The sequence below is a fragment of the Puma concolor genome, chromosome A1, assembly GCF_028749965.1.
Source record: "Puma concolor isolate L17-30 chromosome A1, mPumCon1.1.hap2, whole genome shotgun sequence".
Lineage (NCBI taxonomy): Eukaryota > Metazoa > Chordata > Mammalia > Carnivora > Felidae > Puma > Puma concolor.
Genome location: NC_141667.1, coordinates 39,918,835 through 39,944,336, shown reverse-complemented (window position 1 = coordinate 39,944,336; position 25,502 = coordinate 39,918,835). Strand labels below are relative to the sequence as shown.

General features: G+C 40.4%; 1 protein-coding gene and 1 pseudogene across 2 annotated transcripts in view; both read right to left on the bottom strand.

Annotated features, from left to right (window-relative positions):
* ITGA2 (integrin subunit alpha 2) overlaps window positions 1-16,760 on the bottom strand; it is a 121,619-nt gene extending 104,859 nt beyond the window's left edge. Inside the window, exon 1 of one of the 2 annotated variants that reach the window (XM_086678605.1) lies at window positions 16,540-16,760. Coding sequence is in view for 1 of the 2 variants with exons in the window: in XM_025923501.2 (XP_025779286.2) it covers window positions 5,354-5,408 (55 nt within the window). In the remaining variant the exon portion in view is untranslated. Of the gene's footprint in view, window positions 1-5,353; window positions 5,571-16,539 lie in introns of those variants that run through there. The other variant, XM_025923501.2, reaches the window with a different exon arrangement.
* LOC147584117 (MICOS complex subunit MIC13 pseudogene) lies at window positions 6,910-8,327 on the bottom strand (annotated as a pseudogene).
* Window positions 16,761-25,502: the final 8,742 nt, after the last annotated feature.

Genomic DNA, 25,502 nt, shown 5'->3' with positions numbered 1-25,502 from the left:
AACAGGTAAATGACTCTAAATTTCAGTAATTCAGAAACTCAAAGACAATATCAAGGACTTGCTTTCTGTCTCTCCACAGGGCTAGTGTATCGGCTTTATCCTCAAGCTAGCTGACATTATGGTTGTAGGACAGTTAGTTATAGCTGTTGCAAGCTTCACGTGACCTGGCAATACATTTCTTAACCAGTGTCTCTCTTAAGAATGAAAAATTCTTTCCCAAAAGTCCCCAAGCAGATTTCCTTCCACATGTCATCGTAATTACATGCCCATGTCTAAATCAGACATTGGAGAGAGGTATGAGATGACCAGGAATGGCTCAGGGCAACCACCCTTCAAGGTCCCCTTGACCTCCTAGCTGTGCAGAGGAGGAGGTGAGCCAATAATTGGACTTCTGTCAGAAAGGAGGATGGAAGGGTCTGAAGTTGGTTAGGTACCTTCCAGGGACTGAGACAATGTCCTTCCCTCATGGTTGGACTTGTTTCCAAATAGCCTGTAAACTCTTTGGACCATGTTTCAAGTTTCCTATAGTTGGGCCTAGCAGGTTTCCTTGCATAAAAGTTGCTGCATAAAAATATGTTCAAATACTACTTTTCTGGAATTCACTGTGGCCAGATCAACAAAGCACCTACAGGTCATCTGAAGGGGCATCACAGGAATCACCTTCATATACAGAATCTATTGTTGTCTCAGGATTTGAGGTATTAAGTTTTTTCTCTTTAGAGAGACATTCTTCTACATGTTCTTCTAGGTAAATAATCAGTCACCATAACAAATGAAAAAAAAAACAAAACACAAAAACCATCCTACCTCAGTAACTCCCCAAGCTGAGCAAGGCTAATAGTCCAGATTAAAACTTTTGACTCTAATGGTAACATTCTTTTTTTTTTTTTCAACGTTTTTTTTTTTTTTAATTTATTTTTGGGACAGAGAGAGACAGAGCATGAACGGGGGAGGGGCAGAGAGAGAGGGAGACACAGAATCGGAAACAGGCTCCAGGCCCTGAGCCATCAGCCCAGAGCCTGATGCGGGGCTCGAACTCACGGACCGCGAGATCATGACCTGGCTGAAGTCGGACGCTTAACCGACTGCGTCACCCAGGCACCTCTCTAATGGTAACATTCTTATGACATCAGGATGATATTTTTGGTCCCAAATATTCTTCCCATTCTTCCTGAACTTCTTTATTTGACATATTGACTTGGATTTGTGTCTTTATTTTTATGAATGTCTAAAATTCCATTATTAGAAGCTCATCTCTTTACATTAACAGGCTTCTGCCTTTTAATAGGCCCAAGGCTGTTAACACATTAAGACAGGAACAGACATCACCTACTTTAGAGGGAATTCATTCGAGCTGATGCATTCACTGATTCTTGGTGTTGAAATGTACCTATCTTGGTGTTCATCTCACAACAACGTGATATAGGCAATACTGGAATTTTAATTTCTCAGGAAAGAGGAGGTACAGTGCTAACATTTAAGCAATTGCTTCCAAATCTGTCTATATATCAGAAATGTGTGAATAATTGTCTTTAAATTCTGATCCTGAGCCCCAAAGCATGAATTTAAATCAAACAGTGGCTTGTGAACCAGGACTTCTGAGAGCAAAGCTTAGTTGGGGTTGGGCAGGTATGGCTGGAGAGCTATGGGGTGGGAGGTTACTTTATCAGAGGGTGGTTTAAGGCTGTGAAGGTGCTGAGCATAAGGGGGAAGAGGTGGTTTAGGGTTGGTTCCAGAAATTAGAGGTTACCTCAGACTCCTCTTTTCGTTATAAAATAAAAACTTCCCTACTTTATAATTTTGCTTGGCTTTGTCTCTTCTAACATAGGACAGTGGTAAATTACAAAGGGAGAAGGGGAGAAGGGAAAAAGCATGAAGGCAGTGAAGGCAAAGGGAACAGTCTGGAAAATAGCACTAAATATGGTCTGATCAAGTGCAGTCAGAACACAGAAGGATGTGTACAGGTGTATGTATGTGGCTTTGGGGTGCGTGTATCATGTATGGGCCTACGTGCAGTACACGTACCCGTGTTTGAGTCTGTGCAGGAGGAGTGTAGCAGAGAAAAGCCTGAATCTGGACTTCACCCTTCGTGAGATGGGGAGCCACCAAAAGTTTGAAGCAAGGGGTTGACTGGATACAGATGAGTGTTTAGAAAGATAACACTAGTGACAATGAGAAGAATGGACCAGAAGGATGAGAGCAAAAAACAGAAAAAACACTTTATAGTTGTCTAGACACAAAGAAAGCAAGGGTGGTGGCGGAAGTTATAGGAGGTGGGGAGGAAGGACAGAACTTGGAGATGGGCTGTCAGCCTGAAACACGGGAAAAGATCCCCGGGTTTAGCGTTTGCTAAACGATACAGCAGAGATGATACAGCAGAGAATTCTGGAGGGCAGGTGTTGACTTCAGTTGAGGATGCATTGAGGACATGCTTACGGGACGTCTAGGTGGAGATATTTGGTAGCAGATGGAAATCTCGATCTGGAACCAGGAGAAGAGTCTGGCTGGAGATCCTGACTTGAGTGGGGGAACTAGCCCAGAGAGAACAGGTGGAATGAAGACAAGGACCCAGGATGGAACTCTAAACACCAAGGACTGGGCTACACAGAGGAGCCTGTGAAAGAGAGTGAGGAAGAACCACCCGGAAAATAGGAAAATAGCGAGACTAGAAGACAGAGGTGGAGGGTGTCTCAAGGGTGTCTCAGGAGGACAGAGCTGCCAAAATACATATTAAAGGAAGGATTTACTGATTCTGAGAGAAATTAGAGTATTTACAGCTTGAAGGGAATTAGAGAAAGGATTTGAAGGTACTCATTAAAGAGGCAGTGACTCCGGGGCAGGGCGCCAGACACAGGGAGAAAAGATGAGGATTATCCATGGCCTGGCAGCACACGAGGATGTAAGTGCCATCGTGCATTTTAAAATTACTTTTTCTTTTCCTCTGTGGACCTATTATTTAGACTATGAATTATCTGGGCCCCTTACGGTCTTTCTTTTCCATCCTTTGCCTGCTGGTTACCATTTCAATGACTGCAGGCACTTAAACCAAGGGGTGATCAATGCGAGGTGATAAATATGAAACTGAACCCTGAGCACTGCTTTTTCTTAAATACCCATGAGAAGGTTTACAGAAAGTGTATTTGACTCTAAGTGTTAAAATGAGATTTGAGGGCTTTAAGTTTCTACACTGGTTGGCATGTATACTGGAGAGGAGGTAAGATGTATAAACACACACACATATGCTTGTTACATTTTCATTTTTGATATGTAATTATATTACACAATTGTACGGGTATATAATTTATAAACAACTATATGTGTGTGTGTAGTAATGATGACTATTCAAAAATTTTACACAGAGTAATGCCATAAAAAATTTCAGCTATCACTGACCCAGACATTCAATTATTCATGTTAATCTTAGATATTCGTGGGATCAGCAAATCACGTTGCTTCCCTAGGAACCTGGATTAATATCACAAATGACAAAGCTTTATTATGAGTACCTTGAATTAAGAGAAAACTTAGTTCTTGAGTATGCAAGTAACTGAAACAGGAGGAAGGAATAAATGTAAAAAAATATTTGTACAGCCGTCATTTTAAATCACCTTTGCTTGCTTGCACTGATTTGTCCTTATTAACTAACTCCAGGTTAAGAATCTCTATACCTGACTTCATGCCTTGCAGCAATACATTCCACTAAAGTATTTCTCACTGCTCTTTAAAAAACAAGCCTCAACACTTCAAAGATAAGAAAATGATGTTATGTTTCCATAGCTTCTATTAATAATGGGTAATTAAAGAAAGATGAAAAGCTTGGATTTAAATGTCTATTAGTTCTTGGGAAGGTTGTGGTGTTCCAGGGACTGATTTCAATGTGACTCCAACTTTATCCCAACCCCCCAGATTAAGGTTGATGGCCCCCAAAAAGACTCTTAGGGGCCCAGCACAGAATATCTGTGAAGCACCAGACACAGAGTTAGACGGAAAACCTAATAATGCATAGTCTGTGCTGGGGGTACGGATGGTGGTGCTATTTCTCTGTTATCTTTGACTAGAAGTAAATGCTACAGGGTTATCTAGATTAGGTTTCTTCCAGAGTAACAAATAGCGTGCCTAAATGCCTCAATGGAGGATAAGAAATATTTGTGTATATTTTAGGAAATACTTATATTCTTTGTAAAAACACTTGTTTTGATAGCTGTTCAAACTACAAAATTTAAATTAAAAAAATTTTTTTAATGCTTATTTTTATATTTGAGAGAGAGCTCTCTCACAAGTAGGGCAGGGGCAGAGAGGGAGACACGGAATCTGAAGCAGGCTCCTGGCTCTGAGCTGTCAGCACAGAGCCCTACGTGGGGCTCAGCCTCACCAACCCGCAAGATCACGACCTGGGCCGAAGTCGGCCGCTTAACCGACTGAGCCACTCAGATCCCCCTCAAACTACAAAATTTAAATGCGACTCCCCTCTCCTCCTCCCAGTAAACTAAAGTTCCGATCGTAAGCACACACCAGGCTCTGGAAAAGATCTGGAGGAGGTACACGTGAAGGATGATGGTCACACAACTTTGTGCAAAAGGAGTCAGGTGATGGGTGGGTCCCACTCTCACGGCCCTGCAGCTGGAGCTATGGCCTCGGTTAATTCTCTTGTTAATTCTGAGATCAAGAAAGTAAAGAGAACTTTTCCTGGCCTAAGTTTACATTAAGTTGAACAGAAACGTTACAACAATTGGAGGAAGGCAGAAGGGAAGGAAGAATTCCCATCTGCCAAGCGTTTAAGAGGCGCGTGGTTTCTCCACGTCCCCTAAGGGAAGAAACGTAAGTGCTGCGGCCTGAAGAAATGGAAGCATACTTCACACCCTTGGGCTGAAAAACAAGCATCTGGGGCTCCCAGACTCCTGCAAAGCCAGCAGGCATCGCGCTGGGGTGGTGCATGCTGCTTTCCAGAACCGGATTCCCGGGACCCGAAGAACGCTCGGGTGCGGATGCTGGGCGGCACGGGCAGTCTAAACCACGCTGCGGGACTCTCGACCTTCAGGACACCCCTTAGTCTCCACTGCCCCTGTGCCCGTGTGTGCGTGCGCGTGGCTCTAAAACCAAAGCGCGCTGAACTGACTTTGAAGGGTGCTTCACAGACAGGGTGAGTCAGGCTTTATGGGGACACCAGGCGGGGGAGAGAGGGAATGGGGAGTCTTTCTCTACACAGCTCCGGATGGCTGGGAGCCGGGGTCCACGTGGAATCCAGCAGAGAGGCGCGCTGCCTGCGCCCCTCATCCCGCAAACTCCTCCCTCCTGCGCCCAGGCCCCGCGCAGGTCCCTCCAGGAGCGGATGGAGAGCGAACTCCCCGCTTACCTTGACTGAGCACTAACACCAGCAACGGCGCGCCCCCTGTCCATCCTGGCCGCATCCTGAGCCTGCCCGGGGACGGTAGCTGCTGCTCTCGGTTTGCAGAGGGACTCCAGAACCCGGACTCTTCAGAAGCCGTCCCGAGAGCTTTTCTCCCCCGCCGGGGTGAGGACGGAGAAAAGTTGCCTGGCAGCTCCTGGGGCGCCAAGGCCCGCCCCGCCCCGCCCCCCGGCCAGGCTAACACCGGATCTGCCCCGGCCCCGCCCCGCCGAGCCCAGGCCCTGCAGCCCCGCGGGGCACCTGCGTTGCACCACACCCTCGGAAACCGCACCTTAACTGCCCTGAGAGGTCCGGGTCCTGGGACCTCCGAAGCTGCGGGGCTGGGATCCGGGCGCCTGGCCCCTTTCCTGCCCTGCACTGGACTGGCGGGGCACACCCGACGGGCGGGAGCCGGCCTGAAACTACGCCGCCCCCGATGGCCTGCAGCCCGCCCCGCAGGAGACCCCCGGTCTCCCACCCGGAGAACCTTGCTGCTTCTGCAGCCCTTCGTGGCTCCAGGCTCCTGGAGCCTGGGGAGCTCCAGAGGAGCAGAGGTGGGGAGCAAGGGCAGCCGCGAGCCCGAAGCCACGCTTTTAGGGGTGGCGCGGTGCGTGGCGTTCTGTGCTTTTCTCAAGTGGGTGGAGAAACGGACAAAAATAAGTGCAGAATGACCAGGTTAGAAACTAACTCGACAGGAAAGAAGATCTGCACACAAGTGATGATTATCCGAGGTATATTTAAGCAAGACCTGTCGCAAGAGCACCGTGTGTGTGTGTGTGTGTGTGTGTGTGTGTGTGTGTGTGTAGTTCTCATTCATTCCTCTCCCCCAAGATAATAAGCAGCTGATGTGATTACTGAGTTTAAGCGATTTACTAAAAGACACAGAGACGAGTGAGAACCATATATGAAATTGTGACTCTTCCTCTTTGTCTGTATTACACTGTGACCACTTCCTTCCATTACTTTAGTCTCAGATCTGGAAAAAGGACATTCTATAACCCTATCTGAGATTTTTACTTGCCAACCTAACAAATAGGATATTCACTTTTCTTTAAATCTGGTTTTTCCTTCGAAAGTTCACTCACAAATCCCCAGCACATCACTGAAACCAGAATTCTTCCAGGGACTTCTTTTGTGAAATAGTCAAGTGTTTTAATAAATTACAATTAAAGAATTACTAGTCTAATCATTATTATTATCGCCATTCCAAATCTCTGTGAAGCAGGTAGTATTAGCACTGTGTGATGCTTGGGATATTGCCACTCAGAAGTAAAGTGGGGGACGCCTGGGTGTCTCAGTCCCTTGAAGTGTCCACCTCTTGGTTTTGGCTCAGGTCCCGATCTCAAGATTGCTGGTTCCAGCCCCACATCCGGCTCTGTGCTGACTGCTTGGTGGAGTCTGCTTGGGATACTCTTTTTCTCTCCCCACCTCTCTCTTTCTGCTCCTCCCCCCCCCCTCCCGCCATATAAGTAAATAAACATTAAAAAAAGAAGTAAAGTGGTTCAGGGTGGAAGGACTTAATTGGTAAAAATCAAATGCTCCCCTTTATAGCTGAGGCTGGAATCTTGAATTTTTAAAGTAGTAAATCATTATTCGTCAGCTGCTCCTGTTTATCATCAAGACTATAAACCCAATACCTTTGAATTCAAAATGTATAGCCCCTGGTTGTTTCCTGTTTTCTTATCTGTCACTTACTAATTCTACTGACTAATCCTGACAAACACTCGAAGGCATTTTTTTTTTCCTGACCTGTCTATAGTCCTCACCTGCTTACTAAGACTCCAGATATCACCTGAGAGCTCTTAGGTGGCTGCTCACTAACCCTGACCCCCAACCTTGACTCTCCTCACAGGCTTCTTGCAGGAAGTCAGCCAGGTTTCAGGGAGATGAATATCTGTCTGTTTCCTTCTGACTCACTGAAATGTGAGTAAGTGTTTGGAACAGACCCTTGTTTGGGAGGCAGTATAGTTCCCTTCATGTGAGACAGGAATCTGTGCTTTGTCTCTGGGTGCTCAAGAGGAAAATGCTCCCTTCTTTGCTTTTGTGCTCAGAGCTGGACAAGTTAACATTATGCTGGCATGAGGTACAGATAAATCAGGAGCTATATTTTTCCAGAGCAGGCAAAAATTTCAAAGTTCAAGAAACAAAGAGTCATCTCCTGCCCCACATTAATTTTAAAACTATAAAGCGTTCTTGAGAAAAAGCAGTTTGAGGACTCATGCCTTAATCTTCTTAGGAACGATTCTGACTAGGTGTTGGACACCACATTCTGAGGAAATAAAATTAAGGCAGGGCTTTTTGAACTCTTTAGTCTCAGGGAGACCTTTACACTTAAAACTACTGAGAAACACTCAGATGAATGGATAAAAGATGATGGAGATATATAAATGTTAATATATTTCACATTTCATAAAGTCCGTTATTGGGCTGGCAGAGCTGGGAGCTGCCCTTGGAGTGGGGTCCCGGTCCCAGTCTGGAGTCTCCAGGTCTCTGGTGCCCCTGCCCCTGTTCCTGACTGGGGCAGGTGCTCTCCTCTGACAGGCTACTTAGTTTGCTCCTTAGGTACTCCCAGCTCTCCTTGGAAGGAGCCACCGAGAGAGCCGACATCACCATTATGATGCCTGAATTCCAGGACCTGTGCATGTGAAAGTTAAACTTTGGGGGTGCTGGGAATTGGGGTATCTCCAGACTGGTCTGCTCACACACACAGTGGCTAACTAGTCTATGGCTGGGGGAACTACCTCCTCAGACTTCCGAGGGACAGTCTGGCTCTTGTCGCTAGGCCCCAGCAGCTCCTGGTCATACACCAGGTAGACAGTGCCCCCAGCCACACTGCCCTCGATGAGAAACATCATCAGCAACCACACTTGGGGCACCATGGTTGCTCAGCTCTGCACACAAGGACAAGATGATGGGATATTACTCAGCCATAAAAAAGAAGGAAATCCTGCCATTTGCAATGACATGGATGAATCTGGAGGACATTATGCTAAGTGAAATAAGCCAGACAGAAAAAGACAAATATTGTAGGATCTCATGTGGAGATCTCATGTGGAGATTTGCATGTGGAATCTAAAAAAGTCAACTCATAGTACAGACACTAGAATGATGGTTACCAGGGCTGGAGGTGAGGAAAATGGGGGGATGTTGGTCAAAGGGTACAAACTTTCAGTTATAAGATGAATAGTCCTGGGTGTTTAGTGTAAAACCAAGTAACTATAATTAATAATATTGTATTGTATACTTGACACTTGCTAAGAGATTAAGTCTTAAGTGTTCTCACAAGAAAACAAACAAAAATGGTAACTGTGAGTGATGGATATGTTAATTATCTTGATTGTGATAATCACATCACTATGTATATCAAAACCTACTGATGTACATCTTTGATATATACAAGTTATAATTGTCAATTATACCTTAATAAAGCTGGAAAAAATATTGAGGATCCCAAAGAACTTTTGTTTATGTGGATTATTTCTCCCCATATTTACCATGTAAGAAATTGAAACATACATTTTCCAATATTTATGTATTAATTCATTATGTATTAATTCAACAATAAGGCTCTTATGTGTTGACATAAATAGCATATGTTACAAAAAATAACTATATTTCCTCAAATAAAGAAAATCATGAGAAGAAGAGCATTGTTTTACATTTTTGCCAATCTTTTCACTGTCTGGCTTAAAAAATAAACACTTGGAAAAAAAAAAAACCACTTGGATTCTCATATCTGCTCCTGCACCCAATCTGTTGCGATATGTACTTTCAGTCAAATTATATGAATTAATTTGGTATCACACACATGTAATTGAAAAAACAGGACATAATTGTGGATATTCCTTTGATACTGCCCTCAAAATCAACAAGTAGTAGTTTCCTAAACGCTAGTTCTAATGTGGAATCTGAAACCACATCAATAAACTTTTTCTACCCTAGTGTTGATTTGCAACCTCAAAGTTCCTGGGGTTAAAATTTGAAACTGGCCCCCATACATGGAGGGCAAGGAGAGAGAAAAGAAAAAGGCAGACCATTTCAGATTGGGCAGTGACAATTTTAATAAGCAAGGGAACTTATATACTTGGCTTGTCTGGAGTGGCTACAAAATGAGTAAATCTCTATACTTGCTGCCAGAATCTTAAGTTTATGTAGAGGCCTGAACAAGCAGGGTTCAGTCATTTATACAGTTGAGATGGTCTCAATAACACCTTACTTTCTCAAAGCTGTGTCCCTGAAGTGGCTTCTAGTGTGGAAACAGTAGGCAGAACATATGTTTCAGGGACAGGGGAAAGGATAAGAAGTCTCCAGTTACCTGGGTCCATCTTGCAGGTTAATCAGCAGTCACATCCTCTTAATAACCTCCTCCAACACATAGTGCATTAAAATTCATTGGTCTATTGAGCACTTTGAATAGATCTTTTACTCATGCAAGGTTTTGTCCCATCATGCATTGGTCATTTGGAAAATGTTGGTTCACTGAGTTATGCAGATTTTCCAATAATTGACACATTTCATTACACAATATCAAAATAATTGTATTTTCACCTACCTCATTAGAAAAGTCTCTATATATTGGGAAGCTGTCAAGCTCATGCCAGCAGACACACATTTTTCAAAATTCCAACTTCCATTTGAAAGCTTGAATTTTATCATTAGCCATGCATACTATCAGTTGTTCTGTATGAAATGAAAGGCCCACTTCATTCATTTTTGAGAAATGTCTACCAAATACCCAAGTCTGAATAGTTATAGTTTGTCTATCAGTGTTCTTTCAAATAAAACTGGTGTTCCATGAAAAACACAGCTAGGGGGTACCTGGGTGGTTCAGTCAGTTAAGCACCCATCTCTTGATTTCGTTTCCGGTCATGATCTCATGGTTTGTGAGATCAAGGCCCCTGTTGGGCTCTGTGCAGGACCCTGCTTGGGATTCTCTCTCTCCCTCTCATTCTGCCCCTCCTTCTCTCTCCCTCTCTTTCAAAGTAAATAAATAAACATTAAAAAAAGAATGTACCTAGTTCCATTTATAGGTCCTTGAGACAACTACCTGATTACAGGGTGCAGCATAAGCATGTGTATGCCCACATCTACTCATGCAAAATATTTAAAAAACATGTACTTAAGGGTTGAGATTTAATAAAGGTAGTTAATTTTTACTGCTTTGTCAAGGACATTCTTTTTTTTTAATGTTTATTTTTGAGAGAGAGAGAGAGAGAGAGAGAGAGAGAGAGAGAGAGAGAGAGGGAGAAAGCATGGGCGGGGAGGGGCAGAGAGAGAGAGGGAGACACAGAATCCGAAGCAGGCTCCAGGCTCTGAGCTGTCAGCACAAACCAAACCATGAGATCATTACCTGAGCTGAAGTCAGAAGCTTAATCAACTGAGCCACCCAGGCATCCCCTGTCAAGGACATTCTTAAGTGGAACTAGCTTTCTCCTTCCTCTCTCCCTTCCTTCTTCCCCTCCTTCCTTCCTTCCTCCTTCTTCCTTTCTTCTCACCTTCCCTCCTCCCCTCCCTTCCTCTGTCCTCTTCTCCTACCCTTTCTTCTTCCTTTCTCCTCCCCCTGCCCCCTCCCTCTCTTTCCTTTTCTGTGAGTATCCAGTGGGGAAAAATGAGATATTTACTCTTATTGATGATCACTGTTCTCGCACTGAAGGCAAAAGTGAACACAGTGAAAAATGCAAATAATGTCTTAGTATTAGTATGAAAATAGTTTTGACCTACTGACTACCTCAAAAAGTCTGGAGACACCCAGGGGCCACAGTCTGGGAATTGCTAAGGGATGGAGCGAGGCTTCTCCACTCTTTTCTTTCCAACCCTTGGTTGGGGGTTTTTGGAGAGGAGGCTCAGATGAATTTTCACCAGTGTTCTCTCTGAACTCTTTTTATCTTCAAATCCAGCTCTTTGCTTATTTCATTCCCCATGTACAATCACCTAAACCAGAAACCTCTGCTTTCCATCCTCAGGGCTACCACCATACCATGTCAATTTTGTCTTTACACTTAACATGGTTATCTATCCATCCCTACTTTATGTTCCATTGCTACACTCATTAGTTCAAGTCCATTTGATCTCTCCCCACAATGGCAGTCTCTTATGCAATCTCTCTATGCTTCCTCTTCTCCTGTCTCCACTCCACTCTATGCTATTATCATGATTCTCGTTCTAAAACACAGGATTTGTTGAAAATCTTTGGAAGTCTACAGGATGAAGTTCAAGCACCTTAGTGTTTAAGCTCTCAGTTGAACTGCAACCTGCCTCTGCTGTCTCTCTTACCAAAACTCTTTTGTATCTATTTTGGTATGATTTGACTTTAGTTACGTGGATACTCCACTTTCTCACGTAAATCCTAGATCTCTGAAGTCTTATATGTTTATATCATGTCTAGTCCTGTACATGACATATAGTTCCTAAAAATAATTGCTAAATTGAAATGAATTTCTGAAGAGTTCCACCTTCTTCCACCTAGACCTGAAAAGGGTAGGAAATGTGAAATTCTATGTAACTCCTGGAAAATTTGAAATGAGGTAACCAGTGACTCCTCAAATGTTACCCAGTAAATCTATGATAAGACTGAGTAAACTTCAGAATCCATTGAATTTGACTCACCTACATGTTTCCAGGCACTTGTTGAGTTGTATGATGTCTCAAAATAAGAAAGGCATTTCTAACTTAAATACAAAACAAATAAACAAAACTAAAATAATTCTATGTTCCTCAGGCCCTGGACCCATCAATTCATCTAAGCATTTTATTCATACTTTTATTCATACTTTTATTCTAGCATTACTAAAATTGACTGTCCTTATTTACTTTCATGTGTGTAGCAGACACACAAAGTTAATCTGCCAGCTCTTCCCACAGGTTGTTCTCAGAGTTTGCCATGATCTCCCTCTAGAAGTCATCCTGCCTCCTAGTGATATGGAGAGACACCTGACCCAAACTGGATTGATTAGATTTTCTGCTAGACAGTGATATTCAGCATACAGAGATTTTAGAGAGCCTTTGCTGACCACAGGGACTAGGAATTCATGTTCACTTGGGGCAGCCATTTTTTAAATGAGCATAGAAAAAGCCAATTAGTGGGTATTCATAGAAAACAGAAAGGAGAGACCAAGACACTGAGGCATGCATGAATTACAGAGAGGGAGAGAGAGAAAGAGAGAGGGAAGTTACTTTAGTTCTTTTTCTCATTCTATTTTCTGTTTCCAGTCATTTGGGAGCTCTGGCTGCCCTTTCCGTGAAATTCCCTGGTATCTTCCTAATATTTTCTCTTTATTTTTCCTATTGGACATCCTTGAGGACAGTGACCATGTCTCATTAACCTTACTCATAGTCCCCAAAACAGGACCTGACACAGAGTTGGTGTTCAGTAAATGTTTCTTCCACTAATGAATAAACACATTTGTTCAACTAACATCTGACTCACGTATTAAGATGAACCAGAGAAAAGAAGAAGTTAGGAAGTTTATCCCTAAGAACATGGAAAAGTCCAGTGAAGGGAAAACATTGTTCTCCTGTACTTCAGGGATTTTTTTGTGGTTTGTTTGTTTGTTTGTTTGTTTTATTAAAAAATGTGTCATATGATGGCTTAGACTAGCTATATGGCTATTCTTTGCTGTCTCTGGAAAACTTGGATGTTTCAGTCAGACATCAGTTATTTTTCAAGCCGGAAAAATCAATCTTACTTTAACTAGCCTAAGGTAAATTATTGAAAGGATATGAGGAAATTTCAAAGACAGAGAGAGAGAGAGAGAGAGAGAGAGAGAGAGAGTCCCAAGCAGGCTCCATGCTGTGAGTGCAGAGCCTGATGTGGGGCTTGAACTCACAGACTGTGAGATAATGATTTGAGCTGAAACCAACAGTTGGACACTTAACTGACTGAACCACCCAGGTGCCCCTGAAGTAATCTTGATTGTACCATTTAGATTGGAGTCTATGCTTTTAGATGGAAATACATTTCAAATGTTTAATATCAAAAAGTTAAACAGAGCCAATTTTGCCATTAGAATTTACTTGACTGGTAGGCCATTGGGCTTTGTTTATACATCAAAAGAATGAAATCGGTGAAGATGAGAGAGCCTCAAAGATTTGGAACTTGTTTTGCCAGGAAACTCAGTCTTAATCATTAAATCTTTTCTGCTTCTACATTCTCTATTATGCTATATGAGAAAGCAAAACTTCTATTCTTGGCTCACAAACTTTGGTCTAGCTTGTGGTCTTCTAGTATTTCTTTAAGTTTCCTGCATAATTCTCCTCTGGACTTCTTACCTCTCTTTCCCTCTTACATTTTTATAATTTCTAACGTGATCCTTTTCTTGGATTAAGATGAAAATCTTGCAAAAATGTCACTTTTTTTATTTATTCATTTACTTAACATATATTTACTTAGTACCTACCATGTGCAAAGTAATAGTCCAAGCACTGTGACAGGAACCAATGTTACCTGGCTGTCCTCAATAAGCTTGAAATCTCATTACCAAATATTATCTCCAGAGTCTTGCTATAGATGAAATCCTATGAGGTGTATGAGCAGAGAATATGGAAACTTGGTGTGATTTATGCCATTTAGTGGAATGAAAGAATATTTAGGCACATTTTCTTTAGATTCGACATGAACTTTTATAAAAGTCGTTATATGGAAAGTGGCTTCTTCCATCAAAAGTCTCTAGATCTACAGGCAAATGAAGATGTCTCAAGACTTAAATTTGAGGAGGGGGGTTAACATTTTTAAAGCCTATAAAACCATACATTTTCACATGTTACAGTATGATAATGTAGTTAGTTTTCTTGTTAGAGTTGCGGCCCATGACATGTATGTAGAGGTAGTGACTTTCACATATTTATAAACTGAAACTCATCAGCCTTGCCAGTTTCTGAGTGCAGATGAGATCCCATTCATGCAAATGTCTAAATGTCTTCCTCTCACTGTTCCCCCTTATATATGTAGGGCCCTTAACCCATGAACAATTCCTTGTGTCCATGGGTCATGACATATACACGTGCACTGGGAGATCAGTGTTAATTGCTGTTGGTCCCTGCTGCTTGAGGTCCGTGCCCTCCCTCACCACTAAATGGGCATAGATCCTTTTCCATTTTAACAACTTGTGATGACTTAATAGTTTCAGATTTCCTTGGAACTCTGCTTTAAAATGAGGAGGCTGCTACCTCCTCTTAGACTGATATTCTCTTAGAGGGAATCCCCAGAAGGCTTGCCTATGGCCCAGTGCATTACATGATCCAGTCAGATTCACCTGAAGCCATTTTTCCCTCCCCAGTGCTCACAGGATGCATAACTGTGTCCAGGGTAATTTAATCACAAAATGTTAAAACAAGTTACCACATTAAATCCAGAAATACTATTTCCTTTTGACCTTTGGCTCTGTTTTTGAGTCTGGCTCAGAATTTTTTCCACCATATTTCCTTGCAAGTTGGCTTCTGTTCTTTTCCATTCTCCACTTTCTCCTTCTCTAGCTACCTAATTCCACATGACATATATGACTAAATCTCAGCTCCAGCCCTAGCACAAACTTCTTCCATACATCTATGTAAACATTTTTAAGTATAAGATTTTAGAAGGGATTATAATTGTGTTTTCTTTAACAGCTACACTGAGATATAACTAACATACAGTAAACTGTACATCTTTAAGTTGTTCAATTTGATAAGTCTTAGAATTACATATTTATATTTTTAATGCACTTTTAAATAATATTAGAAGATTTTTGAAAATATGTTGTGTATGGGTATGTGTGTGTGTATTCACACATGCATGAATATTTGTATGTCCTCCAACTAGAGGGCCCAGAGGAGGCACTCATAGAAGGCAAGCTAACTTAAGATCCCAGACAGAGACTGGAGGGCTAGTCTGGCAGACCCATACATCTATTTGACCTATGAGACATCCATGGAAGGAATTACCCCTAGGAGACAGTAAGGTGTAAAACATTAACCCAAGAAACAAGAGGTTTTCAAGGGGCAAGGTTAATTTGAGTAAAGCAAGGTGTCAGTTCTAAATCATGGAGGGCAGTGTGGATAGTAAAAGGATTATAAAACAAAATGGTAAACTTGGTTCTATCATCTCAGTGATAGAGTAAAAGATAGTGCTATATTTTGGGCTAAGTTATGACATAAATGGAGTGGTAAATATTCTTCTCATTTAAATTGAAACATTACTGGATCATGAACCAGAAGAGGGACTGACTACAAGTCACTGAAAGTGTTCCAAGTACACCACCCCAAAATACACTACTTTGATATAAGGATCATTTTGAGCTAAAGGCCATAGAGAATAAGCAGACACAAGAAAGTCTCTCTAGTTTTTCCTTTCTACCAGGAAAGGCAGGACAATTCTTAATCACCAGAGACAACTCTAGACTCTTATCAGCCTGGAGAGGGCACCAGAGAAATCTATATAACCGACCTTATTCATTAGCCCTTAACTTTTATGAGTTTCTCCATATATTTACCTTTCCATTTATATTTATATATATTTGCCCCCTGCTACAAGCCCAAACCACTTTTCGTCTGTCTTGTCATTTGTCAACAAAATTGTTGTTCTTTGTTAAGGTGCTACATAATCCCCAAATTCTAACCAGCCCTTTGAGTTACCATAATGAGTTTCCCATGTGTACATGGATATACGTGTTAATAAACTTGTTTTTCTTGGTAATCTGTTCTTTGCCCCTCTAACTCATGGGGCCCTAGTCATAACACCTAGGAGAGTAGAGGGAAAAAGTTTTTTTCTCCCCCAAACCACCAAACCTGTTCAGGTGATCAACAAGAGAAGACAACAATGATAGGGGCGCCATGTCATGCAGTCTGGGTTGAAAGTTGGGACCACCATGGTAGTTAGAGCAATCAAAGAAATGACATGAGGACAGTGTTGCTGCTAATTGATATCTGTGAGATACACATTCTGGTAATCCACAGAAGATCAGGAAGAAAGATTTGGCCCAGAGTTCCTATACATCTCCAAGTAGCACTTGAGTCAGAGAAATCTTACTGTAATACTATAAGCTAACTACTGCATGCTTCAGGCTGAGAATCCAAGATATACACACATCTTCTTGGTATGTTATACATTATTGTGTATAAGTTGCCTTTTATTTTTATTGATAGTATATTTCCATCCCTACCTCCGAAATTAAGGTTACCTTATATGTTCCTCTTATTGGTTCTCCATATTTGTAGCAAAGCAGCAGAACTTCCTGTATTTATCATCTTTGGGTTGTAGGCTGCAGAGATGAATTGGTGGATGAAGAAGAAGATAAGCGACAAGCACCAGAGCTGATAAGAAAAGCTTAGGTCAACCAGTTCTGGAGTCACTTGTCTATACTTTAATATATAACTTAATTGGAACCAAAATAAAACCCAGCTATTGCCATTTTACATGGTTACAATAAGGATGCATGTTCTATAAACTGTGGCAAAAAGAAAATGTGCAAATTTTTTACTAAAAAATAATCATATTTGTTATTGCCAACCACAGTGAGAATTACAATGAACCATTTAAGATAGTTTAAATAAGTTACTTGGAACTTAAAGGAAAAGCCCTAAATTGTTGCCCTAAATTATGACAAATTACAAATCTATATATATCAAAAAGACTACTCAGGATAGGGAGCTGAGAAGAAGGTAGTAAGATAACAATTTACTATCTAGCAAGTGCCAAGAATGCTACGAGTATTATTATTTCACGCTTGTTTTATTTTGACTTCTCATCACAATTTATGGGCTGGTATTACGTTTTCAACTGGGTGCCTGAAGAAGCTCACTTTTAGAAAGCCAAGGTCAGGACACTTGTCCAAGCAAGTGCAGCTAGCAATGGCAGAGCGGGCATGTGGGCCCAAGTCTCCTTGACTCCAAGGTTCATTCTTTTTTCCACCACATTATGTGGCCAAATTATACTTTGAGATACAGACTTTCAGATCACACTCTTCAAAGCTGTTTTTTGTATGGAAAAGAATCACATACGTTTATTAGGTTGTTTATATAGTCTATAAAATTTGAGTGCGTTCATTCAGTACTAGGCATGATTCTCTTTCAAGGCCATATTGTCTCATAGGAAATACAAAATGAAAACAGCCAACTATAATATAATCACAATCCCTTCCTGCCCACCACACATGTAAGTTTCAAAGACAAGGAAAACTAACTAGTAAATATATCATTATCACAAAATATATCCATACAATGGAATTCTCTTTAGCAATAAAAAGGAATGCACTGATATATAAGCAACATATAACTGGCAAACATGCTGAATGAGAAAAAGCAGATACTTTATGAATCCTTTGATACGACCTTCTGGAAAAAGCAAAACTAAAGGGACAGGAATCAGATCCGTTGAGGAGGCTGGGGATGAGGAGAGGAAAAGTGACTATAAGGGGCATGAGGAAATATTTAGGGTGATAGAAATATTTTATATCTTTTTAAAATTTTTTTAATGTTTATTTTTTTTGACGAGGGATACAGAGAGAGGGAGACACAGCATCCCAAGCAGGCTCCAGGCTCTGAGCTGTCAGCACAGAGCCTGATGCAGGGCTTGAACTCATGAGCCATGAGATCATGACCTGAACTGAAGTTGGACACTTAACCAACTGAACCACCCAGGCACCCCAGAAATATTTTATATCTTGATTGTGGTGGTGGTTACCTGACTTTGTTCATTGTTCACAACCTGTAGCACTATTTACTTGAAATGGATAAACTGCTGCATGTAAATTATATCTCAATCATCACGACTTAAAGACCTTTAAAATCCAAATTAGAGAGAGACTATAAGTTTTTAGAAAGAGAGACAGATGGGGTGAAGTCTGGGCTACAGAAATGCCACCTGAGGAAGGAGCCTTGGGGGAAGTGAACTTAGGATGTGAATTAAGGAAACGAAATGTCAATGTTTATGCCACAATGTCTAGGAAAGGAAAGAAGAGAGACTAATCCTTCATATTTAATTACATCTTTAAAAGGCATTTTCAGTGTAAGCACATTTGCCTGCCTTGACTAAAAATTGGTTGAAGAGAATGGATGTTTCCTTTTATAGTCAGTGGAAATAATGCTTAACCATAATGCAAATGCCTCATTGGAGAGCTAGGTAGTCCTAGGATGTTTGAGCAGTACCCTCTTCCTCTATTATTTCTGTCAATTCAAGGCTGCCTCCCTGATGATGCCATAAAATGCAATTCAAGCAACATTTTTGGGAAAATCTTGCATTCATTTTCGTTTTTGTTTCAGCTAACTTCTGAACTCTGCAGTGAGAAAAGTTACCCTCTTCATGCTAAATAGGTCCTGTCACATTCAAGCACAGGTTTACGGGGTACCTGTTGTGGCTCACTAGCGCACAGAAAATAGGCGGAGCAACACAGAAGTATAATGCATCCTGCCCTCAAGAAGCTGATGGGCCGCTTGCAGGGTCAGAGGTACTCACCCAATAAAGGGCCCCTGCTTCGACTTTGCTTGTGTAGGTCTGGAGGACCGATGGGAGAATTCACTGGGCGTTATTTTGCATTCAGGTTTGAGGAGCTTTATAAATGAAGTTAGCCTAATGGAGGAGGTAGATAAAACAAGACCTGGCATCTCAAAGGAGGGCAACTTTGATTATGGAAAAGTGTGTCTCCTGGCTCCTGTTGGTGGGTTAAAATAAAAAGCGTGTTGGGGCGCCTGGGTGGCGCAGTCGGTTAAGCGTCCGACTTCAGCCAGGTCACGATCTCGCGGTCCGTGAGTTCGAGCCCCGCGTCGGGCTCTGGGCTGATGGCTCAGAGCCTGGAGCCTGTTTCCGATTCTGTGTCTCCCTCTCTCTCTGCCCCTCCCCCGTTCATGCTCTGTCTCTCTCTGTCCCCAAAATAAATAAACGTTGAAAAAAAAATTTTTTTTTAAATAAAAATAAAATAAAAAGCGTGTTTTTGTTTGTTTGTTTTGCTTTGTTTTTATTTTGGGGGGCTTTTTTTTAGGAGTGAGAGGACAAGGGCATCTGAGAGAAGGTATTCTCATCCCCATTTCAGAAGAGAAGACAGCAGAGCACCTTTGTATTGAGGATGCCATCAGCAAAAGATGCCACCATCAAGAACTAGAGGAAGAAAATGGCAGACACCGCTGGACAACCAGGAAGTTGTGCTCACGAGCATGAGACAGCCCCTTTGGGTATTCCAGAAAGAATTGGAGGGGGACTATTTTTAAGGGCCTGGACTAGGTAGACTGCAGGTCAAAGAACAAAGGGTTCAATTCATCGAAGGATATTTGTAACTGTTAATGTGAGCCCAGTTTTATCCTCAGAAGGGCCTGGAATAGGTATAGATGGGTAAATGTGTATGTATAAAATTAAAATGTCATTTAGTGTCATATGAACTGGGACAGACTATAAATTACTGTAGGAATTTAGAGAAAGGAGAAATCATAGTGTGCCATACAGTAGGACTTCCTTGGAAAAGAGAGACTGGAGCTTGAGAATAAACATATTTAATTCACAACTCTGCTGAAAACACTTGCCAAAGAATTGTCAGAAAACAATTAGCCTCAGATTAAAAAGTATCTTTTGATATCTCTTTGAGAGAAGGGTGACTGCTTCTCAGTTTTCAGGTGTAAAATTACTTGCATACAGTAGATACTTAATACATGTCTGTTAATTTAACATTTTGATAAATGAATAAATATTAAATATTTTACATATTTTAAAAATTTTAAATATTTTAAAACAATGTACAGTTTTAGAATTCTAAATGTCAGATAAGTCTTACAAAGACAATGTACAGATTCATGATATATTGTGAGGAACATCTGTTAAATCATCTTTAAAAATATTTTAAAGTTTTCCCTTGCACTTTCATAGAATTTTGGAGTTGGAAAGGCTCTCAGAGATCTTTTCTGGTCTGAGGTTCCATTCATATAAGAATAAGCTTGATAGTATTCATGTTGATTATATTTGAAATACCATTTGAGTGGACATTACAAATTTAATTACTTAATACCCAATCCCACCCCACTCATCTCTTGCTTCTGTTATAGAGGCTGGAAGTTAAATATTCTATTTCCCTTGCCATTAAGAATGGTCATGTAACACTGTTAGGATGGACAAGGTGTAAGTGGAAGTCTGCTGGGAATCTTTTGTAATTCTAATTTTTAAAAAAAAAATTTAAACAAAGACAGAATGGCCTTCTACCTAACTTCTTCCATCTTAGGACACAGATATCATTCTGTAGGGGGCAACAGACTGGCTTGTGACCAAGGCCAGCAAAAAGGCCAAGAGAATCAGAATTTCCAAGAACTGACCATTATATCTAAGAAGTAAAATAAGTGGTAGTAATTTTTTTTACCTATGGCAGTGCCATACATCAGCTAATATGTTCTTTGTAAAACGCATTCTTTCATTTCATAAACTTTCATAATTCTATCAAGAACCCACTTGTATTGTCAATATGAGAAAAGATTGTTAGATGCAAAATGCATTGTAGCTGTGTTGTATTTTATGTTTGCATTGTCATATGTTGTCTTGATTTAAAAAAAAATTTTTTTTTTAATGTTTATTTTTCACAGAGAGAGAGAGAGAGAGAGAGAGAGAGAGAGCACGAGCGGGGGAGGGGCAGAGAGGGAGGGAGACACAGAATCCAAAGCAGGCTCCAGGCTCCGAGCTCCGAGCTCCGAGCTCTCCGCACGGAGCCCGACGCGGGGCTGGAACTCAAAGACTGCGAGATCATGACCTGAGCCAAAGTCGGATGCCCAACCGACTGAGCCACGCAGGCGCCCCAATTTTTAAAATAGTTTATCATATAGTAATGATCTTAATATCATAATATCCAATTTTATATATTGGACTTTTTAAATTTTTGGATAAGTTAAAACATTCGTCTAAGGGTCCTGACAGTTGGTAGAAGGAAAATACATTCAGAGACATTAACTAGAGAGGCAATTTTAGATATTGAAATAATATGGAGACAGAAAAATTAAATTAAGTATTGCACTGCACAAGAGTAGTAAGTTTATGGGAATCATTACTCTAAGATATAATTAATAGGTTAAAGGAGATTTAGATAAATGCACCCATGCTGTTGTTAATACAGAATTAATATCAGAATTTGAGATATAAGGGCATGCTTTCAAGCAATTAACGCCTCTCAGAACCCAGAACAGGGTTTCCAGATGGAATAGTGAAAACCTCACTCTTGGAAGAGTCTGAGATAGGCTGGATCATACTATCAAGGATGTAAAGAAATATCCAGTACTGGATGATTTTTAAATTTTTTCCAAATATATGAGTCTATTATTACTAGTGACCATACTATATCTTCATGGTTTTCCTCCCAGAGAGATAGAATAGCTGTGTAAGTAAAAATTTACTCAGTTTATCAATTCTTGCATTCAGTCAATAATAAAGAAGTACCTACTATGTGTTAGGCACTACAAAGATAGATGTGTGCTCTCCTGCACCTCTGTGTTTTCATTTCTCTTACCATGACCTCCTCTGAAGTCTTTGCTGTTGGGGGGAATGACTTTGAAGCCAGATAGAGCTTGGTTCCTATGTCAGCATTACCACTTGCTAGCTTTATAACCTTGAAGTAGCCCCTGAACTCCTTTGAGTCTCAATTATAGCACTTGTAAAACAAAAACAATAATAGTATCACCACAGTGTTATTGATAAGATTAAACAACATGTTAGGAAATTGCCTGGCACGTGGAATGTAGACAATAAATCTTCCTTTTTTTTCCCCTCTTGTAGAAAATTGGGAGGCTTAACCCAGCCCCATCAGTTCCATTCAAAAGTACCTGCTTCACATGTGCCAATTCTTATAGCTCTTGTAGAATACAAATGACTCTTCATTTAAACATACAATCTTCATTTATGAAGATATGGCCCATCCTAGAAGGTGAACAACTGCTGTGATGTGAAATAACACACTAATTGGAATCTTTGCAGAATTACCCACATTATAATGATGAGGTATGCCGAATGGGCAGGAATGAAAGACGGGTTTGAAAAGTGTATGAAAAGGAATAGCAGATGGTACTTGGGTGCTAATAGAATAGAAAAGTCTGAAAGTAAAGGAAGGAAGAAAATAGAAAATGAGAAACTAGGCATGTGAAACTAAAGAGCCCTGGGCATTTCATCAAGGACGGTTAGAATCTCTGGCATGGCTAACTTCCAGCTCCACTAATTACAGTCTGATGACCAATTCTGGATACTATTCTTTATTTACCAGGTTGAGGCATTTCCACTCTTGCCTTTGGAATGCCATTCGGGATTGTGGTATCTAAGTGAATTCATGCCACACATGCTCGGTTGAAAGATACTACAAAAACAAAAAAATAGCTGAGCAAAGTGGAAGTTAAAGACCAAACCTGCAGATGTTTCAATGATGCTTTTATTAATTCAAGCCAGTTCTTGCCAGTCAAGTTACTAAATGGAGCACTGGCACATGACCAAACTGCATTCATCTGTGAAGTGGCTGGCAGCCTGGGTGCCTACAGACAATGGTGCTTGCCCTATTATTCCTGCCATAAGGGAGCAATTGGGCCATTGTAACTGGAATTTGTACAGGTCAGGGACCCTATACACTGATTTAAGACTCAACTCTCAGAGTGGGATGACTCCATGATTCTGCTCTAATCCACACAGAAGTTTCATTTCAGCCACCAATGAGTCCTTAAAAACCTGCAAGACATCAAAGTCAACTCAAGTATAAATTTGGATTTCTGTATACTTAGAATTCCAGGGGTCTCCTTCTTTCTTACAAGATAAGAATCTTCCCAAGTCTGGAATTGCACACACCTTTTTTTTTTTTTTAATTTTTTTTTTTTTATTTTTGAGGGAGGGAGAGAGAGAGAAAGACAGACAGACAGACAGACAGATGGAATGTGAGCAGGGGAGGTGCAGAAGGAGAGGAGACACAGGATCTGAAGCAGGCTCCAAACTCTGAATTGTCAGCACAGAGCCCGACACTGGGCTTGAACTCATGAACTGCAAGATCATGATCTGAGCCGAAGTCAGACTCTTAACCAACTGGGTCAATTCCAGCACAACTGGTATTACACACATCTTAAAGTTCATTCAGTTTGATAGTAATATAGCTACCTCCAGCTCTCTTATGGTAACTGCATGGTATATCTTTTTTTCCATCATTTTCCTTTCAACTTATTTGTGCCTTTGAAGCTAAAGTCTGTCTCTTTTAGAGGGCATATAAATGGACCTTATTTATCTGCCTGAAAATCTCTGCTTTTTGATTTGAGAGTTTAGACCATTCACCTGTAACATAATTACTGATACGGTTGGAGTTACTTTTGTCATATTGCTATGTGTTTCTATATGTCTCCTGTTTTCTTACTTCTTCTGTTTTCCCTTTGCTGAATTCATTTTGTTAATGCTTATAATGTAATGATTACAAGTCTTATTTTTGGCAAATATTCTTTCTTTTTCAAGACTGTTAATAAAATAACCCAGTTGATTTTGCATAATCAATAGGGCCACACTTGCTTTTATTCTTAGTGACGCTATCTTTCCCATCTTTCCTCATCCACTCCTTGCTGTCTGGCCCATCCCACCCCTGCTTGAAGAAGTAGGTAAAAAAAGTAAGTATTTGACATCTGGACAATGGAGAATTCTAGTTCACATGTATATGTGTGTATAATGGTTATTAACATAGAGAGAATGTGGGAGGGGATAATTTTTCTTATTGTCAGCTCCAGAGTAAGGGGAGGAATTTGATAGATATCACTATTTTAATACTAAAGAAAAATTAAAAATATAATGTCACATTTTTAGAAGGTACAGGGTACCATGTTCTCTGTGATTTGAAGTATGTCAAAATAGAAATGTGTAAAAAAATAAGCATGTATGCCCAGAAAAAGGACAAGTTGAAGTTAGTAATTTCTGGTGCCAATGTTATGATTGTTTTTAAATTATTTCTCTGTTTTGCAAATTTTCTACAATGTGTATATATTACCTTTTACTCTAATTTTTTCCTGATTTAAAAATTGATACTCATGTATTTAAAAACAATTCAAATAATATAACTATTCCAAAGAATAAAATAGAAGTCACCTCCAGTCCTCCTTGATCACTTCTATTTGGTGAACTCTTCATGACATCTGCTTGTGGATGATCAAATGAATTTTACAAAAGTAAAAAAAGACACCACAAAGGATAGGAAAGTGAAAATTGTGCCTATGCTCTATACCTGAAAATAAAAAATTCCATTGTATGCCATTTATTTTATAGTGAATATATCCAGATTTTTTTCTAGTAACTTCACCGTGTATTCTCATCCTGGGTGAAGGGTAAGTGGGAGAAACACTACTTATCTCACAATAGAGAGAAAAGACAGGGCATTGGAGACTGTGCTGACACAAATTAGTACAGGACCTTGTAAACAGCCTCTTTGTAACTCAGTCGGTTTCTTCTGTAAAAATACCTCCTCAGTCCTCCTGCAGCATGGTTTGAGGATGAACCCTTTTACAAGATGAACATGTGTGACTGCTACTAACACTCCTTCCTACATTTTTCTTCTAGCCCTTATATATTAAGTAATTTTATTACTTATTACTTCTTAAATAAATAAAATAACTTTTTTCACTTCTTAGTATTTTTTTTCTCACTATGTGGTCCAATATGTTGTTATACAACAGGTAATTCATTATTAAAACATCTCATCAGAAGAAGATATACAGTAATATGGATTCTGTGGTTTTTGTGTCAAGTTTGCAAAAGACTAATCACATTGCTATACTCTGCACAGGAAACACCACAGACACACTTAATTTGTTTTTGTTTTTTCTTTTTAGACCATCAAAGTGAAAAACTGCGAAGGAGCTAAAAAAAAAAAAAAGTTGGAGCTCTGGAAAAAATACTAATCTTGGATAAAACTAATGTACTTAAAATTACAACAATCACATTCTTCTTTGAGTCATTTTTTAAAAAGTTAATAGACAAGACAGGATGCTCCTTTACCTTGACGTAAGATACACAGCTGATGCACAGGATAAGATAAGAATTAGACCAAAAATACCAAACCTCTGACCTCAAATCAGTGTACAGGATACACCATATGTTGGATATTCAAAATACTCTTTTACTCTCTCAGCTATTTCTAATTATATCAGGTTAATGACTGTTACCTGAAAGAAAAAAAAA